Here is a 19,639-nt window from a genome sequence, read left to right on the forward strand (position 1 = left end):
CCAAGCTGCCTAGCGCGCAGCGACTGCTTCTCTTATAGTAAATTAGTGGCTGGGCATCCAGCCCCAGAGCTCGGCTCAGCCGCGAGCGGAGGGCTTCACTTCCGAAGGTGAGCAGCATCTTGGAGTTTAGAGGAGCTTGCGCCCAGGCTCCAGCTGGAAGGGGACGAACTGCAGGTCCCGCTGTTTGCAGTAAAAGGTGTGCTGATCTTGGGAGCGGCTTTTCCGGTACCGGGCTGTTGCCCCCGCCACCTCCCGGCTGCCGCTGGCGGTCCCTCCCTCTGAGATTTGCCCTCTCAAGGCGCCGCGCCCTGGGCAGCTCCGCACCTCTGGCTTTCTTCGCTCCCCGCGCCAGGCCTTTTCGCTTGAGTTTAGAATCTCCGGCTTCGTTCCTCACAGCCGGCATTTCTCCAAGACCCCTACACCTCTTGGTTACCTCCAAAGGTGTGCCCCCCCCCCAAGCCCTCCGCGCGCCCTTTACCCCTCACTCTTTTCCCGTCTGTCCTCTGCTACCCTCGGGGAGGCCACTGCCTCTTCCCCGCCCTGAGCGTCTCCCCCTTCCTTTCTCCACCGCCCCTCTCCATTCATCCAGCCATTGTCTCCCGCCCTCCTCCTCCTCCTTTCCCCAGGCGGCCTCCTCCCCCACCGCTGCCACGTCGTGGTTTGAAGGAGCCAATGGGCCGGCGCCGCCAGGTGTCTCTTACCTGCACCACGTGGGGGAGGGGGAAGGGGCGGGCAGGTAGAGCCACATCCCAAAACAGAAAAGCTTTCAGCCATTGCGCGCGCCTCCCGGGGGTGCAGCCCTGCTCCAGGCTTTTTGCATAGACGCACCGGCAATTGAATACAAAAAGGGCAGGTCTGCTGCGCCCTCCTTCCCACCCCCCTTCCTGCCCAGGGTGTGGAGCACTGGCCAGGTGTCGGCTTGGGTGGTTGGTTACCGCCTTTTGCACCAGCGGCGAGGAGGAGGAGGCGGAGGAGGAGGGGGTGGGTGGGCTCTCTTTCCTTTTCTTTTAGGAGAGGTTTTAGCACAGGTTTTCTCGTTCTCACTTCCACTCCACCTCACCGCCTCCCGACCCCCCTTTTCCCCCTCCCCACCTATCGTCATGACCGCGTCTCCGGATTACTTGGTGGTGCTCTTTGGAATCACTGCTGGGGCCACTGGGGCCAAACTGGGCTCGGATGAGAAAGAGCTGATCCTGCTGTTATGGAAAGTCGTGGATCTGGCCAACAAGAAGGTATTTCTCCACATTTTTGCCCAAATGATAGAGGTGGGGCAAGAAGTTTGTTGTAGAAGTTGCGGGGGGGGGGGGGCGGAAGAGTCCCGTTCGGTAAACAAGTGCTCTAGTTTGTTCTCTTGTGAGGCGGGACCTGGGGCCTAGAGAATCCAGAGTAAAACAAAATTCGTTGGCCAACAGCCTTGAAGCCATTTCAGCCCTCCAAAATGTGGCTCAGGTAGGGAGGCCGGGCACCACCGAGCCAGGTTCTCTGCCAGTCGGGGGACGCCCCGCAGAGCCGGGGTGGAATCCCAGGGGCCCCAGTGCCCGCTTCCGACCTGATCCTGGTGGGGGTGGGGTCGGGGGCAGGGCTGCGACGACCTCTCGGCCTCCAGAGCCACTGGCGTTAAGTGAGCTTTGATTCTTGCAGCCAGACCCCTACGGAAGGGTGGGCCGCCCCAATAGGGTAGCGAGGGAAGAGGGTGAAAAAAGGCCCCCAAAAAAGAAGGAGCAAACTGACTCCTGCCTCTTTCCCCCGGAGGTGGGACAGTTGCACGAAGTACTAGTTAGACCGGATCAATTGGAACTGACGGAAGATTGTAAGGAAGAAACTAAAATCGACGCCGAAAACCTGTCCTCGGCGCCGCAGCTGGACCAAGCCCTCCGACAGGTGACAGCCCTGGGCCTCACTGCCCACCCCCCAGCCTAGCCGTCCAGACGTCCCCGGCAGCCGGCCCAGCCTTACCAGGCCCCACGCCCTCGCCCAGCTGTCCACGCGCGTTCCCGGGGTGGGGTGACGAGACGCCCGGCCGCGTGGGTGGAAACCCAGCCTGGAGGCCCGGGTCCGACCTCTTGGGAGCAGCAGGTCGCTGTTCTTCTTCATCTCCCAAAACTCAGGGTCTTGGGCCAAAATTCTCTAGTTTTCGAGTTGCTTCCTGAGTCATTCCTTTGGCCAGAGAAATCAGCCGGGTTTTACCAATCGAATGATGAGCGGAGTTTGAATCCTAGCGCCCCCAATCCCTGGCCCAAGCCCCAGACGCTCCTGCCCTCTGCAGGGTTTAGGGTCTACGGCTCAGCCTTGGGTCAGGGGGCGCTGTGGTGTAGTCCCGCAGGCGGACAGGGCCGGCGCCGGGTGCTTGCTTTCAGGATTCTGAACTCCCAAAGGCTCGGTTCCGGTTCCATTATTACTTCTTTAGTGGCCTTGGTTTTAGCACCGGGAAGGATTTGCAGGCTGGGACATGCAGGGCTACTCTTTGGGTCACTGTGAAAGTGGTGAAATCCCCATATTGGAATTGAGATGACCTCAAAAAAGCCGGCTGCTTTGCAGTCCTGACCTAATGGGAATTGGGGGCGGGCGAGGGGGGTTGCTAAACACCTGTGCACAGGTGAATGTCCGGCGCTCTCACGATCCCTACCCTAGTACACGAGTTACCAATTATAGGGAAAAATCCTCATTTCTGAGGTGTGTTTCAGGAATTGTGTTACTAGACTTTACAGAGGTCTGTATACCCAGTTGCCCAACTGGCATCTTAAGCTTAGAACATCCAACCATAAAAAAAGGAACACCAGGGAATGATGTAATCTCAAAGCAATCTGCTGATGAAACGAGACCTCTGATTTAAAAGTCTTGATTTTTCGCAGAAATAGAAGGGGGTACAGTCGGACTGTAGAATGCGTTTACCGAATTCTCCGGTGCATAACTGAGGTTGATTGGAAAGCCTTCCTACCTAAAGGAACCTAAATAGTTTGTGGGAACCTAGTTTTTCTAATGTTGCCCCCAGCGACAGTGTCCCTTTTCACAGCAGTTAGCTCTGTTTTCTCTAGTTATCACCATGTGGGGCCACTTTGCAGATTTTGTAAATCCTGCATCAATTGCATCCTGTGTCTTGTTCTTTTCAGTTTAACCAGTCAGTGAGCAATGAACTAAATATTGGGGTAGGAACCTCTTTCTGTCTCTGTACTGATGGGCAGCTTCATGTCAGGCAAATCCTGCATCCTGAGGCTTCCAAGAAGGTAAGAGTGCTGGCTGATGACTTTTTCTTTTAATAGTTTATCTACTTTTCCCGATTTTAAATAGATGAATATGGGGCGTTATTGTTTCACCATTACAGAATTTCAGTTTGAGAAGATGAAAAAGGGATGGTGATGATGGTTGCACAACAATGTGAATGTACTTAATAATACTGAACTGAACACTTAAATTGTTTAAAAATGTTGGCCCCTGCAGGTAGCTCAGTTGATTAGAGCATTGTCCATATAAGTAAGCCAAGGTCGTAGTTTGATCCCTAATCAAGGCACTTACAAGAATCACCCAATGAATACATGGGTTGGTAGAACAGCAAATCAGTGTTTCTCTCTTTCTCTCTTCCTTAAATCAATTAAAAATATTTTTTAATTGTAAAGATGTTAAATACTCTTATGTACATACACTTAAATTGTTAAAATGTTAAATATTTTATTATGTATATTTTACCACAATTCATGATACTTTCATAGGGATGCTTGAGATTGCAGTAATTTTAGAGCTAACCCTTTGGTGACTTACAAAAAAAGTTTTCTTTTTGTTTAAGTTTTGAAATGCTTGGTATTCTCTCTTTCCCAAAGCATATTAGCTGAATTTTTGACACTTAAAACAACTGCAAGTAGGAAAGAACTGTATTTTAATGCACTGTAATCCCATCTATATGGAACATGCCTTATTCTAGAAAGAAAGGAACAAAGAAAAAAAGTTCAATTAAACCTTTTAAATTGTATTTCAGATTTCATTTAAAAGCTTATACTGCAAAAGTAAGACTTTACCATATAACCAGTAAAACATTAATTATGGCATACTGTGCTTTGTCTAAATTAAGTAAATGTTCAAAACTGATTAAATCCTGTATCAAAATAATAGGGTCAGCCCCATCTTTTACCTTTGCTTATCTCTCTGATAATAGAAGAGAGAGAGTATGGAGTGAGAAAAATACAATCTTAGTGTAGATATAATGTGATTTCTCTCCCTGGGAAGAAGGGGGGTGGTGGGAAAATGGAGAGCATAGATAACAGACCTAGTGTAGCCAATCATTGCTAATATAGTTCATCTGATCAACTTAATTAGCTTGAGCTGTAACTTGAAAGTATGGAAGTAAAATGTTTTTAGGGAAATTGTATGAGGCAATTTTTGCAATGAAAGGTTTAGACTGACAGTTAATGTCACAAGTGAGTAATCAGTGCAGATCTTTTTACTCCAGAAGGGAAAAGGGAAGAAATACATTAAATGTATAATAATTTCTAAAGTTTGAAGAAAAAACTCAAGTTCCTGTATCTTGAGGGTTGAGAAAAATCACTCTCTTTATAGCAACCTTAGTAATTATTTGATTAAAAAGGGGGAGTATTTTTTCTTAATTAAATGCTAGACCAATTGCTATACCCTTGATCCAGAGATAGATATATCTGAGGACTTTTTCCTCCTCAAACTCATATGAGGAGGGATAAAACCTAATCCTTTCCCTATTGGGCTGAAGAAAAACAGCTGGTTTTGTTATTATTTTACTTTTTTAATCTTCACCCAAGGATACCCCCCCCCTTTATTTTAAGAGCAAGTGGAAGGGAAGGAGTGAGGTGGGGTGAGAGAAACATCGATGTGTCTCATCAATCAGTTGTCTCCAGAACACCCTGGGCATGTGCCCTTAGCTAGGAATCAAACCTGAGACCCTTGGGTGCTTGGCCGACAATCTAACCACTGAGCAACACTGGCCAGGGCTGCTTTGGATGTGGGAAAACCTCCAAAGAAAATAAATCTAAGACATTTTCCTGAGTCACTTCTATTAGGATTTTTATAAAACTGAAACAATTAATTTAGCATAATAAAACAAGAAACAGAAACAATTTAGTATCATAATGAAAGTAATTCTATTCATTAAGGAAAAAGTAGAAAAATGGTAAAACGTAAATAATCCTGACACTCAGAATATATTGAACTTTTTCTCTAATATGAACATGTCTGGATATAGTCTTTCAGATTTTTGTAGAAAAGCTTTGCTTTGACAAGGAACATTCACATTACATAAACCTTTTAGCCTCCTTTGTAATTTAACACAATATCAATGTCTTCTGGAAGTACTAAATAAAATACCCAGTATTTTAAATGGATGCAACTTTTTTTTTTCCCCCAAATCCTCACTCGAGGACATTTTTTGATATTTTGTTCAGATAGAGTGGGAGGGAGAGAGAGAAAGAAACATCGATGTGAAAGGAACACATCAAGTGGTTGCCACCCACTCGACCCAACCAGGACCGGGGACAAACTGCAACCTACGTGCCCTTAGCGGGAACCAAAACCAGGTCTCTCTGGACCGTAGGCTGACGCTCTAACCGCTGAGCCAAATCGGCCAGGGCTGGATGTAACTATTTAAACCAATATTTTATTGTTGAGTATGTGAGTTATTGTCATTATAAATAGCTTTTAAATGAGCATTTTTCCTAAGTAATTGTGAGAATTTATGATTCTTTTGGTATTATTTTGAAAACCGACCATGACCCTGGCCAGTGTGACTCATTGGCTTGAGCCTCTCCCTATGGACTGAGAGGTCCCAGGTGGATTCCGATCAGGGCACATGCCCGGGTTTCGCGCTTCATCCCCAGTAGGGGTCGTCAGGAGGCAGCTGATTGTTGTTTCTCTCTCACATTGACGTTTCTATCTCTCTCTCATTAAGAAATCAATAAAAACATTTTTTTTTTTTTTAAGAAAATTGACCATGATACAGTGATGCCTATCTCAACTATAGCTTGAGCACGTTTTATCTAACAGAATCCAATAGAGGAAATTTAGATAGAGACATTATTGCATAAATGTTATGGGTTACAAACATTTAAAAAGTCTTTATTTCCTGGAATTTTGATGTACAAGTGAGTAGAAGTTCCCAATAAGTGAACACAGTGAAAGGTTTTGAAATTTTAAGAAAAATCTAAATTCAGTTATAAAAAATCTTCCAAGTTATTCAGTGGGGAGGGGAACAGGATGACAATAGTATAATATTTGCCCAGAGAGTTGCTTTGTGTAGTAACCGTTAAGAGCGGTGCTAATAGCTAAGAATAACAGGTAGCTATATCTCCTTAGCTTTTGCCTTTGAGATTTGTGATATCTTTCTTTTTTAAAAGTCTAATTTGACTTCTCAGGTATAGCCAGAATAATGGTCAGGAAAACTAATGTGCAACTGTAATTTGGCACAAAAATAACCCTTTTCAGGTAATCAGGAATTCACTGTTTTAATCTGATTTTAGTACAGAAAATATGCATCATTAGAACCCAGTGTTTGTTTGTTTGTTTGTTTGTTTGTTTATTTCCTTGATTGATTTTAGAGAGAGAGGAAGTGAGAGGGAGGGAGAGATAGAAACATTGATGAGAGAGAACATTGATTGGTCTCCTCCTGCATGCCCCCCACTGGGGATCGGACCTACAGCCTGGGCACGTGCCTGGATAGGAATTGAACAGATGCTCTCGGTGCATGGTCCGATGCTCAACCACTGAGCCACACCAGCTGGGCAGAAACAGTACAGTGATACCTCGGTTCTCGAACATAATTCGTTCCAGGAGGACGGTCGAGAACCAAATTGTTCGAGAACCGAAGCAATGAAACCCAATAGGAAATAATGGAAACTGGATTAATTCGTTCCAAGCCCCAGAAAATGCCTATTTACTGGCCTAATTTGTATATAATATGTAGAAAAACATAAGTCTCAACAAGAAATAAAAGTGTACAGTATGTCTAAGGGTTAAATTCAGTGTAAAGCGTGACTCTCTCCACAAAGCGTGACTCTCTCTCTGCACTCACACTGATGACGCAAGCAAGGCGCGCTGGGCCGAATGAACGCCATTCGGCTCAACTCGGCTCATCTCGGAAGTTCGAGTTCCAAATATTTGTTCGGATTCCAAGACAAAATTTTCTCGAATCTCCTGGTCGAATACCGATTTGGTCGAAAGTCAAGGCGTTCGAGAACCGAGGTATCACTGTATTTAAAACTACTGTCTTTGCCCTGGCCGGTTTGGCTCAGCGGTTGGAGCGTCGGCCTGTGGTCCAGAGAGACCTGGGTTCGGTTCCCGCTAAGGGCACGTACCTCGGTTGCAGATTGTCCCCGGCCCTGGTTGGTCGGGAGGGTGGCAGCCACTCGATGTGTCCCTTCACATCGATGTTTCTCTCTCTCTCTCTCTTCCTCTCTCTCCCTCCCGCTTTATCTGAACAAAAAATGGAAAAATGTCCTCGGGTGAGGATAAAAAAAAAAACTACTGTGTTTTATAACTTAATCCTATGTCTAAGTATACATTGTGAATATATGCATTGTAATGAGAACCAAGAGCCGATTTGCTGCCTGAAAAATACAGGTGGTCTAAAATGATTACAACTAGAAAAATAGTGTAGTTTTATCAAACAGAACATATAAAATACAACAGCCCAAATGTATTATTGCTTCAGAAGTGTTTTAAATGGAATGAATAATGGAACACAAGCATTATCCATTGCCTTAAACTAAGGTGGTTTCGCCCCCCATGAGACTTGTATATAATACTACAAGAGAAAATAAAAGCACCCTAACATTCGATTAAAAAAAAAAGTTTTAAAAATTGTGGTAAAATGTATTTACATTCAATTCTTAGCTTCCTAATTATTAGGAGAATGGTGAACTAAATCCATCTAGTTAACAATGTATACTTTGTCCTTCCTCAGAATGTATTATTGCCTGAATGCTTCTATTCCTTTTTTGATCTTCGAAAAGAATTCAAGAAGTGTTGCCCTGGCTCACCTGATATTGATAAACTGGATGTTGCAGCAATGACAGAATGTATCCTTTAATTGATTACCCAAGAGTCATTTGAAAAGATAACTCCAGGAAAAATATGCCAATTCAAGAAACCTTAAAACATTTTTAACTTTATCATTGTATGGGTGAAAATGTTCTGTCCAAAACTTGTCTTTGTGATATGAAGAATAGTATAATCATAGATATCTTTTACAGTCGTTATAACTTGCTGAATTTTAATAGTAATTTAGTTAGATGAATTTTTGTGAGATGACCACATCTAGAGTAGAATCCAATTTCATATTATGGGAGTGGTGTGGGTCTTTTTGGTTGCTGATGGATTGAAGAATGTGAAGACTAATTTCTTTGATGCCAATTCTAAGGCCACTTGTTCTTGATTATCTTAGTAATTTTAGGCTTTATTTTGGCTTCTTTTGAATGGATAAGAATTTTAAGTAGTGGCTATATTTCTCTTTACAAATAGCTATTAATTGGTAATTCTTTTAACCTTCCCTGGGATTATCAAATACATATAAAATTGTTGTGGTTATAGTAAGCCATCTTTTAAGATAAAGTGAGGTTGGTTTATTTGCCCCCAAATTTTTTATTACCAAGATAGTATATCTAATGCATTACGTATTTAAAAGTAAATCCAATAATCACAAATCTTGTAATCATGAATGACCCATCATCTTCCATCCTGTAAGTCTTTAAAGTGCTAATTAATAAGCAGTCATGTGCTAACATATCAAATTGAATACTGAGTAATAGAAGGGTTAGGTGACACACCCAAAGCCACTTAAGAGAGCTGTCATGAAGTTGGTTCATGCTGCTTTCAGGACCTTGTGTGTTATAGATGTTTATTCTTAAACTTTCTCTCTTTTTCCGGAACTAAAGCCTGGTTTTTTACTTATTTTAAAATTTCTTTTCTTGATTGAAAAAGGTTTGCAAATTTTTCCTAACCACTTGTAAGTGGATCAACCCCATTTTGTTTGCCTTCTTACTGGAAGCAGTTAGCAGCAATTTTGGTTTACCTGGTTTAGCTACTGCTTAGTAGCTAAAGTTTGGTTATCTGTTTTAGCTCCCAGTAGTGCTGGGAGAAGAGTGGAGTAAGCACATTTTGAGGGACTTCTTGTAAGAATTTTATTAGGAGGTTGGGACAGCAGAAAAATTCTTACTTTTTATTTTGTTGGTTTGAATGCTGTATTAGTTTGCTCAGGCTGCCATAACAAATACCATAGACTGGGTGACTTAAAGAACAAATTTATTTTCTTACAATTCTGGAGTCTGGGAAGTCTAAGATCAGAATGGTGAGGGCTCTTCCTGCCTCCTCACTGTGTTTCACATGGGTGGGGGAAATACTTCTTTTCATTCGGAAGACCACAGGCTTAACAAATTAAGGCCCCTTCCTTATGGCCTCAACTGCCTCCTGAAGACTCTTTCTCCAGATACAGTCACATTGTGGGATTAGCACTTCAACATATGAATTTTGGGGAGGGATACAGTTCAGTCCATAGCAAATGCTAAACTATTTGATGCACTGGTACAAAATAAAGAACCAAAAATTCTAAGAACTAAATCAATACATAGTAGAGGAAAACTCTATTACATTTATCTTAATTTAGAAAAATATAATTTGACTAGGAAAGGCAGTTAAGAATTGTTTATCCCTGACTATTCAGTTTTCTCTTTTAGCAAAGAAGCTTTTTACCTAGTGATTATAGGTCAGATACTAGTAAAAATTTCCACAGCTACAAACAAAAGATTTTTATATTTAGGTATTTGGTTTTTTTCAGTGTGTGGACAGTTCAGGGAAAACTTGTTAAAATTCATTCATTTTTTTTCTTCTTGGTTTCTTAAGAGCTTCACATATATAACATTTGAGGTTATTAATAAGGATTTTCAATATGGTAAACTGAGCTTTTTACTTGCTGTGTGCTGTACTATGTACATACCCCAGTGTATGTTACTTTTTAAAATACAAAACTGCATTATTTGACCTTTAGGTGAATGGGTAGGATGCTATGCCAATTATTTGTTATTCCCTTTAATTCTAATTCTATAATCTTAATTGTGGTTCTTTGTCAAATGCCATGGAGATGGAAATCAAATATAACTTGAATTGTCAATAACGCTAAGTCAGGTTCCATTTCAGGCACATCACACCTGAAATTTTAGGAAAGGTCTGATAGCCATTAAGTAATGTCTTCGTTGAAATTTTATATTTCTTTAAAAATAGCTTTATTAAAGCTTAGTTTCTTTTAGTTTACATTGAGAGTTTTAGATTTATAGTTTTATTACCAATCAAGAAGTGGATTTTAATCTTAAATGTTTTAATTAATGTTTATTTGTATGTTTGTTTCCCCCACTTAGCAGGTAAGAAATATTACTGAGCTTTCCTAGCAGTGGCTTTTGTTGTACACTGCTACTGTGATCACTTGTTTTATAACTTCTATTCAGAGGAATCATTTCCCTGAGTAGGCCACCAAACCAATTCCTCAGGTCAAAAGCAATTATACCAAATTTGACTACCAACTTCTCTTGATCTATGCAAAGGATTTATACAATGTCCTATTCTTTCATCCCACTAAACATTTTCCTTTGTAATATGGAATTGGCACTAAATTTGGAAACATAAAGATGGTCATTACACATCCTTGGTGGTTTTGCCAAGTAGATGGAGAGTCACTTGCTCTTGATGGGATTACCTCTTCTACCGGGTCAGCCAACAGGGAAGGGAGGCTCTGGCCAACCCCTGGAAAGGGATAAATAAGAAAATATGCAGCTTTGCTTTCCTGAGAAAGTCATTTGCCTTCTCTAAGCCTCAATTTCATCTCAGGTATTCCCAAATGAAAACTTTGTAAACTATCAGGTGCTATATAAACAAAAAAGTATGATCTCTTGGATAAAAGAATGAGTTTTAGGAATTTCTTGAATGCAGTTCTGGTTCTTAATTTAGCACTTATTTTCCTGTTCTGTCATTATTTTGATTCTAAGTCCATTTCTGGTGTTGGGCCTCTCTGAGTTATGCCAGTGGCACTTTTGTTACCTGCTTTTTGAATTATACAGTCCAGCTGGAAAGAAGACACATTTAGTGGGTGAACTGTGGGTGGCATTTTGTAAGCTTTTTACTTAATCAGGTGAGGTGGTGAGGGTGTGGTGATAGGGTTTGGGGCCCCTGTGATTTGTTGTTTGTTTTGGAGAAGAAATTATCTTAGATCCCTCGTGGAAATTAATACTAATTGTCTTCTGATGAAAGGACATTTTGATTAGGAGACTATTTATGTAAATGAGTTACCCAGTTTTTAAAAAGTGTAACCCTATTTTATCCTTCTCATGTTGGATAGAATTAGTTTCTCCTGGCTTCTTGGCCTATTTTTTGTTAGCTTTGTTACTCATAAACTAATTTATTCTTATTAATGAAGACCTCTCCTGTTTTGTTGACTCCACTTTGCCAAGGCTTTACTAAGGACTTATTTTCTAAGGAGAACAGGTGAAAGATGAAAACTCAATTGAGTGCTTACTGTATATTCCCATCAACAGCCTCACAACAGCCTGGTGGAGATGGTATCACCCCTTTTTACAGCTGGGGAAACTGAGGCCTAGAGGTTTTGTCTTAAAGTTAGTTAGAAGTGCCAGCATATTTGATCCTGAGTCTGATGTGAAAATTCTACTCATTAACTAGGGAGTAATATTGTAAAATGTATAAAGATCATTTGAGGGTGGGGTTGGCATTTTAAATAAATTATCTCTCTTATAAATATACATTCTGTGTTTCCTGAGCACATAGACTAAACTATTCATCAGGAAAGGGAAGTTGATTTTGTAAAATTTCTAGCCAGTTGTAGGGTATTGTATCTGTGTGTATTGTTTGACATTATTAGCAAATATCATTTTACCCATGCAAAGATTAGTAGAGGTGTGTGTCCTACGTTTATATGTGTTTCACCACTTTTGAAAGGAGGTAAAGGGTACAGTATGTGTATGTGTGCATTGCTACTAACACAATGACATTGGCCTGTTTTTTTCATATATTAAAGGTGTGCATATATAGAAGAATGCTAAGAGTTCCAGAGTCAGATTTATTGGGGGTGAATTTATTGCTCCTCTCTACCTCAGTTTTAAAAAATGGGCATGACTGTTATGAGACATTATATGCAACCACTTAGCCAGGGCCTGGCCTGCTGCCCTCTCCAAAGTTGACTGATCCTTCGAACCTCACCAGGTTGTTGGTTGTCTCTGATGAAGAAAAACAGTTGTCAAGGACTTGAAAAGGACTTCCTTATTGATTTAAGGCCATATTGAAAGTAATTTACACTTACCATTTTTATAACTTTGTGTGAGACTGGATTTAAAACATCAGCTATGTGTTAATACAGGTAAACTTGATTAATTTCACTTCTCCATTTGTGAAATATTGTGTGTTGTGAGAGTGGTTCATTCTGCTCTTTTGTGCTTATTTGTTCTGATCAATTGAACTAGGCCTTTGCAATCTCGCAGAGCTTCATTGCCCTGCTAAAACAGTGGAAGGAAGTGCTGAATCCTTCTTGGTACCTTTCAGCATATGAAAGGGATTTTAAATATACCAAGTGCACAGTTAATCTGGGTTAGCAGTTGACCTTGTTAGCTAGAGGAGGGGAGACATTATCTTTGGCATCATATCAATATGATATGAGCCAAATCGGCAAATACTTTGGTTTGTGATCTGTAATAAGGAACTGGAAATACTGTGTGTTCTTGGCCAGCACTCAGAGACATGTTGATTTCACGTGGTTTATTTTAATTATAATTTACTTTTAAAATATGAGTTGGGAATTCCAGGATAATTTTTTATGTTAGAAAGCTTTAGAAGATTTGTTTTATTATCATGGAATCTCCCTTCCCTAATTTATTCCATGTAAATGTCTTTTTCTAAAGTAAAATTTTCATCTCTTGTTGCATTAGCCCCTACTTCCATCTTATTTCTTCTAGGGGACAATTGACTTGTCAGTTTTATTAGACATTCATGTGGTGCTTTGTTACAGTGATACCTCCTGAAGAAATATTTGTTAGGGTAGATAATAATTTTTTTCTTCTTGGAAAGAGTAAGCTTCTGAGGAACAGTTAAAATTATGGTTTTAGATTATTTTCCCAGCATTTATTATGGGTATAAAAATGTTTTTCTTGCCTGGGCTCCTAGTTATGTTCTTTTATATAGGCATTCTTGATTGGCTTCTTTCAAAGCTCATTTTAAAATATAGCAGATCACACCAGCCCGTGTAGCTCAGTGGATTAAATAAACATAATCCCATGGATTGACAGGTCCCAGTTTGATTCCTGGTCAGGGCACATGCCTGGGTTGTGGGCTCGATCCCCAGTATGGAATGTGCAGGAGGCAGCCCTTAGGTGTTTCTCTCTCACATCAGTGTTTCTTTCTCTCTCTAAAAAACGAAAAAAACAAAAAATAAATTAAATATAGCAGATCATTTAAATAACCTATTTTTAAATTTTCAACTCATGTAGCCCAGCTGGTGTGGCTTAGTGGTTGAGCGTCAACTCATGGACCAAGAGGTCACTGGTTAAATTCCCAGTCAGGGCACATGCCCAGGTTTCAGACTTGATCCCCAGTGTGGGACGTGCAGGAGGCAACCAGTCGATGTTTCTCTCTCATCTATGTTTCTATCTCCCTCTCCCTTCCTCTCTATTTAAAAAAAATTTTTTTAAAACATATTTAAAATCATTTTCAACTCATGTAAAGGTAATTTGTCATTTGCTTGTTTCCTTTACATAATTGTAGGAAATTCAGTTCTTGTTGGAGCACTGGTTCAACTTTTCTCTTAACATATTTGGTTTGTTATTCCTTTATTCATTGCCATAGGCATTGCAAAATGCCTGGCAATAGAGCAGTTGTGATATACTACAAATAAAAGAGGAAACGATAGAAGGGGAAGAAACAAACTTGTCTTTTGAGGGGTCTCTGGGCAGGGAAAAATGACTTTGAGTTGACATTTTGAATTGGGATGCAATTAAGACATGATATTTAAATTATAACATATAATTTAAACTTAATTGTTCCACAGTGTATTTGATATTTTATTTGTGTGATTCTCTTAGATATAAACTAGAAACTTGGTTTAAAAAAGATATTTAGCCCTGGCCAATTTAGTTCTGCCTGAGGACCAGAGAGTCCCGGGTTCAGTTCCTGCTAAGGGCATGTACCTCGGTTACAGTTTGTCCCTGGCCCTGGTTGGCGTCGTGTGGGTGGCAACCACTCAATGTGTCTCTCTGAGTCCAATGTTTCTCTCTCTCCCCCCCCTCTCCCTCCTGCTCTATCTGAAGATAAATGCAAAAATGTCCTCGGGTGAGGATAAGAAAAAAAGAAAAGATATTTAGAAGTAAAAATTTGGGTTTTCTGCAAATGTGTCCATTTTCAGGCAATTGGGAATGGTAACTTTTTTTTTGAGTGGATAAGCTAATGAACTTTGAACTTTGTAAAATTTCTCTCTGAATTCTACTTTCAGCTAATAAAAGGGTGGGTTAAATCCTGAAATTTGTTTCACTAACAGTGGCACTAAAGAAGACACTCCTCTTGTTCAAATATAGGCAAAGTCTCTGGACTTCTAAATGCTTATAAATGTACCACTTTGCTCAATTTTAGCGTGAAATGTTAAAACTGTTCCCACCCTTTGGCTCTACCCTTCCTCGTTTCCTCATGGCATTTCTCATTTATAAAGCTGGCTAAGCCTGTTGGTGCTGTGTGGCTGCCTCAAGGGCAGGATGAGTAAGTTGCATGACTAGCCATAAATCAGGAGGCACAGACTCATCTTGCCTTCCCTCAAGATCAGACGTGCAGCAAGTAATTCAATATACAATTATAAATTGATAGGAGAAACAATTGGTACTAAAACTTTTTCTCATTCCCTTTCATTTGTTGTTCATGTTAAATTCTGGTAAGGATTGTGGATTGAACAAACCTTCCAAAGAGAGAGGGGGTGTGTGTGGGTGTGGGGGAGTTGGGTATGCAGGAGGTTAGGTGACTTTTAAAAGTTGTTAGGACCTTAGAATTGCTGATCCTTTTGGTGTGTGATGACTCGAAGAGAAACATGTTGGGATGTGTTATGTGGAAGCAAGTTAGCCAAATGTCTAGAATGTGTTTTTTTTTTTCCCAATTACATTTTACATTCAGTATTATTCTGTATTAGTTTTGTATCTATAGCATAGTGACTAGAAAATCATGTACTTTACAGAGTGGTCCCCCTGCTGTTTCAAATCTCCACCTGGCCCCATACATAGTTATTACAATTTTTTTTTTTTTACTATATTCCCATGCTGTAATTTACATCTCTATAGAACATATTCTTAATTTAAAAGTGGAATTCAGTAAAATAATTCTTTAACTATAAATCTATGTCTATACAGACAGGATACTTTTTATATTTGCTTTGCTCTCTTTTACTTGGATTTTACATATACATTTGGAAAGCTTCTCACAAAATATTGCTTAAAACAAATTAGACAAAGCTTCTTGGTGCAGGGAATTATGTACACATAGTAAAGTCAGAGCTGTATTGAATTCCAGCTCCATTACTTACCAGCTGGGAGACTGGGTGAGTAAGGGCACTTCTCTAAATTCTCATTTCTTCATATTTGGTTTTACTATTGGCAGGGCTATCACAAAAATAGGGCAAAATAGTTTTTAAAATCTCTGTCCAGCCCTGGCCGGTTTGGCTCAGCGGTTGGAGCACCCGCCTGCGGACCAGAGAGTCCCGGGTTCGGTTCCCGCTAGGGGCACGTACAAAAAAAAAATCTCTGTCCAATAATGGTCTCTTACATGTAAGAGCTTTTTCTAACAGTTCAATAGATGTTTAAGGGGTGAAGCTGGAGCTATTGAGAACTGTTAGCTTCCACCAGTGGTTTTCAACCTGAGGTGGTTTTTGCCCTCCAGAGGACATTTGGCAATGTCTGGAGACATTTTTAATCATAATCAGGGTGGATAGGAGCCAGCATGCTACAAAAGAGTCCTATAGTACAAGGGATCCCCTTTCCAACAAGAATTATCTGCTCTACATGCCAGTAGTGCCAAAGTTGGGAAGCTGTGGCTTATACAATAGGATCGGTTTCTATTTCTTGGATACATTTCTCTCCATTTATTTTATTCCTGACAAAGCTGGAAAATGTTACTGTCCTAGAATTGCAGGGTTTCAAATGATTCTTCAGTGGTGACAAAGTTTGTGTGATAAACTATGACTAGTCACAGCTAATCTTTCTTAAGTTTTATAAGGATCCTTAAAGTAACCCCTGTCCCAGCCCCCTGTAGGGCAGTTGTCTCCCCAAAGTATCATTATCCTTTGATTCTGATTTTTCTATCCTGTCATCATATTCTTTGAAAGTGGCACTGAATTAATAAAGACATCTATAGTACAACTTTCCCCAATAGGTGGTCATTGCTCTCTTGCTCAAATATCTCCTCAGATTGGTTTTTCTAATCCTTTAGTAGCAGCACATGTGTTCCCTCCCTGGATGATCTAAAGGGTGCGATTGCATGTGTATGTCACAGAAATTATCTGCCATTTTAGCCTGATGATTAATGATTATACAGATAGGCATCTGGTGAATTCATATTTTTTAGTCATAAATGTGACCCTCAAAGTATGATTATATAATGGGTTATGAAAGTTGGTCACCTGAGGGTTCTAGGAAGAAGGGAAAGGTTATCACTTATTCAATGCCTGCTTTGTGTCCTGGGCTTGTTTTATCTCACTTAATCTTAACAAAAACAAAAAACAGAACCCAGGGAACTAAAGATTATTACAGTTCAGGCATTACAGATAAGCTGACATTTGGTGGGGTTAAGTAGTTTGCCAAGGAACATCTGGCCACATTTGTACATGTGGTATATTTAACTGCAGAGACATGCAGTTGGTGAGGGACAACAGAAAAATGAATTTGCCTAGCATGGTGGAAAAGGGATGAAAGTCTCTGCTGGAGGAAGGAAAGGAGGAGGAGGTGGTGGTGGGGTATGAAGTGGAAAGGGATTTTGAATTGAGAATGGAACCTGGTATTATTCATTGAGTTAACTCTTCAGATGACTGGCTGTAATAATTGGTGGGATTAAGCTCTCTGAATTGTTTTAACTTTTACCTCTTCATTTGAGGTAAAATAGTACCTAAGAACTTTTTCTTAATATCAGTCTTCATTTTTTATCCTTATAAAATACCAGTCAGAAAATTATAAAATAAGGCAAACATGCTAATAACCACCACCCAGATGTCTGTCTTCATTTTATTTTTTAAATTAATTTTTTTATTTGTGATAAAATTAGTATATAAGCCTATATTTATTTCATCTGTATAATATTGTAATTCAGTATTTGTATACACTACAAAGTGTTTACCACTGTAAGTCGTTACTATCTATCAAAAAACAATTGGTCCTCCCAACTCCTTCCCGTCCAGTCTGTTTCTCTATAATAAGTGGTTTTGTTGTTGTTGTTGATTTGTTTTGTTTTGTTTCTTAAGATTCCACATGTGAGTGAAATCATATGGTACTTGCCTTTCTTCATCTGATTTATTTCACTTAGCATGATACTCTCAGCATCCCTCCATGTTGTTGTAGATGGAAGATTTCTTTCTTTGTTATGGCTGAGTAATACAATGTACCACATCTTCTTTATCCATTCATCTAGATTGCTTCCATATCTTGCTTATTGTAAACAATGCTGCAGTGAACATGGGTGCAAAATCTTTTTGAATAAGTGTTTCTGTATTCTTTAGATGAATACCCAGAAGTGGACTTCTTAATTTTTTTTTTTAGGAATCACCATATAGTTGCACATAGTAGCTGCACTAGTTTACATTCCCACCAACAGTGTACGAGGGTTCCGTTTTCTCCACATTCTTTTCAAAACTTATTTGTTGTTTTTGATAATAACTATTCTGACATGTGAGATAATCGTTATGGTTTTGATTTCCATTTTCCCAATAATTAGTGATGTTGAACATTTTTTCATATGCCTGTTGGTCACTCTTTTCATTTTAAACTTAAGGGAAGATAGAGTCCCATCATATTATGTTTCTGTTAGTTTGTTGTTGTTTTTTAAGAAATTTGTGTTTTGACAGCAAGAGGAAGCAAGCAATATAAAAATACAAAGCTTACCTGGCTTTTCTTTCTCTTGTCAAATAGGGGTGGGATTTGATATGTACATGGTCTAAGGGTTCCAAACACCTCATGAAATCCTTAAACAGGGGGAAGTTGTGGGGCAGAGATTCCTTCAACAATTTATTGTGAAAAGTTTCTTTGTTTTGTTTTTTGTTTTTGGTACGTGCCCCTAGCAGGAACCGAACCTGGGACTCTCTGGTCCGTAGGCCAGTGCTCCAACCGCTGAGCCAAACCGGCCAGGGCTATTAGGAGAAGTTTTAATCAGGGTGGGAGTAATTGCTAAGTGTTGCCTGTTTCTTTCTCTTCTGCTTCATTTGTACTACAAAGTAGGTATTGCATGCAATGGTGGGCCCAGCAATTAGTGAAAAGGCTCTGTAAGCCCACTCCACTGGCTTGGCACTGGTCCCGGTCCATTAATTGGCCATAGTCTTTTCGATTTTCTAAAAAAAAAATCCAAGGAACTCCTTTTCCATGAGCACTCTCGGGTCCTCCTTTGTTAAGTAGCCTTTATCCTCAGCAAATGTGTGAAATGTGAACGTCATGATTTCCATGGTGTGTTCCATTTGAGATGGCGTTTTGGTGAAGTCTGGCTAGAGGCGTGGCAGGATTGCTAGGCTGGCTGGAAAACCAGGCCAGTCAGTACTGTTTTATGTATTATACCACGTTATAAAATCAAAGCAAACGTATACATAATTCAAAGTGTGACTAGAACATTGACACTTAAAAAACTTAAACACGTTGATAACTGTTAGCTTCCTAAGGTAACTATGTTAACAAAGATACATGGTTATCTTAGAGAGACTGCAAATTCATAAAACTTGATGGAACTCTCTTTTGGATTTCATCCTCAAACCCAGTTTGGGCAATGCATTTCTTAAAAACTATGTTTCCTGGCTTACCCAGACAATCGACTCTCTTGATCCAGAGCTGTGTTGGCCAGTGTTGGCTCTGAGGGCTTGAATTGTTTCTTACAAATTCACTCTCAAAGGACAATTTGCTACCATCTAAGACAGCCATACTACTGGGCTCTAAAAATCTCCTAGAAGGGAAATTCTGAGTAGAAGTAAATCGGTAATTTAGGGTGTCTTTCTCTAATATTGGGCTAAAAAGAGTCATTTAGTGCCTATGGTCTTAACTGATGTAACCATATCTTTAAGTCAGCATAGTCATTACCTTGTGTGTGCTATAATGATATACAGGATGAAGAATTCTGTTAACTTTCTTGAATACTTCATGGCTTGAAACTAAACAAAAGTTTCAGTATTCATGCATTTACTACTACTCAACCAACAGAAATTTTATTGCTGGTAGTACCTCAGGATATTTGGCATTTTACTTAAGAGAACATTGGAGAATTCAGGAAGTGTGGGTGAAGTCCAGACTAATGGGACACAACCATTCTGAGATTTCAAAGAATTGTCAATCTAAGATACATTTTACTTGGCTTCTTAGCTCTTTGTGAGTTTAATTTGAGGTTGGAGGCAACCTTATTTTTACCTCCCCAAAATGTTTCC

The 19,639-nt window shown here is 40.1% G+C and overlaps 1 protein-coding gene and 1 pseudogene across 2 annotated transcripts in view; one reads left to right on the plus strand and one right to left on the minus strand.

Annotated features, from left to right (window-relative positions):
• The first annotated feature begins 844 nt into the window (after positions 1 to 844).
• The window catches only part of ESRP1 (epithelial splicing regulatory protein 1), a 65,863-nt gene continuing 47,068 nt past the window's right edge, over positions 845 to 19,639 (plus strand). Inside the window, exons 1-4 of one of the 2 annotated variants that reach the window (XM_036264220.1) lie at positions 845 to 1,232; positions 1,753 to 1,881; positions 3,111 to 3,224; positions 7,916 to 8,030. In XM_036264220.1, the coding sequence (XP_036120113.1) occupies positions 1,101 to 1,232; positions 1,753 to 1,881; positions 3,111 to 3,224; positions 7,916 to 8,030 (490 nt within the window). In that variant the 5' untranslated portion in view covers positions 845 to 1,100. The remainder of the gene's footprint in view (positions 1,233 to 1,752; positions 1,882 to 3,110; positions 3,225 to 7,915; positions 8,031 to 19,639) is intronic. The other variant, XM_036264219.1, reaches the window with a different exon arrangement.
• LOC118631833 lies at positions 18,383 to 19,241 on the minus strand (annotated as a pseudogene).

Source organism: Molossus molossus, unplaced genomic scaffold (genome assembly GCF_014108415.1).
Source record: "Molossus molossus isolate mMolMol1 unplaced genomic scaffold, mMolMol1.p scaffold_m16_p_16, whole genome shotgun sequence".
Lineage (NCBI taxonomy): Eukaryota > Metazoa > Chordata > Mammalia > Chiroptera > Molossidae > Molossus > Molossus molossus.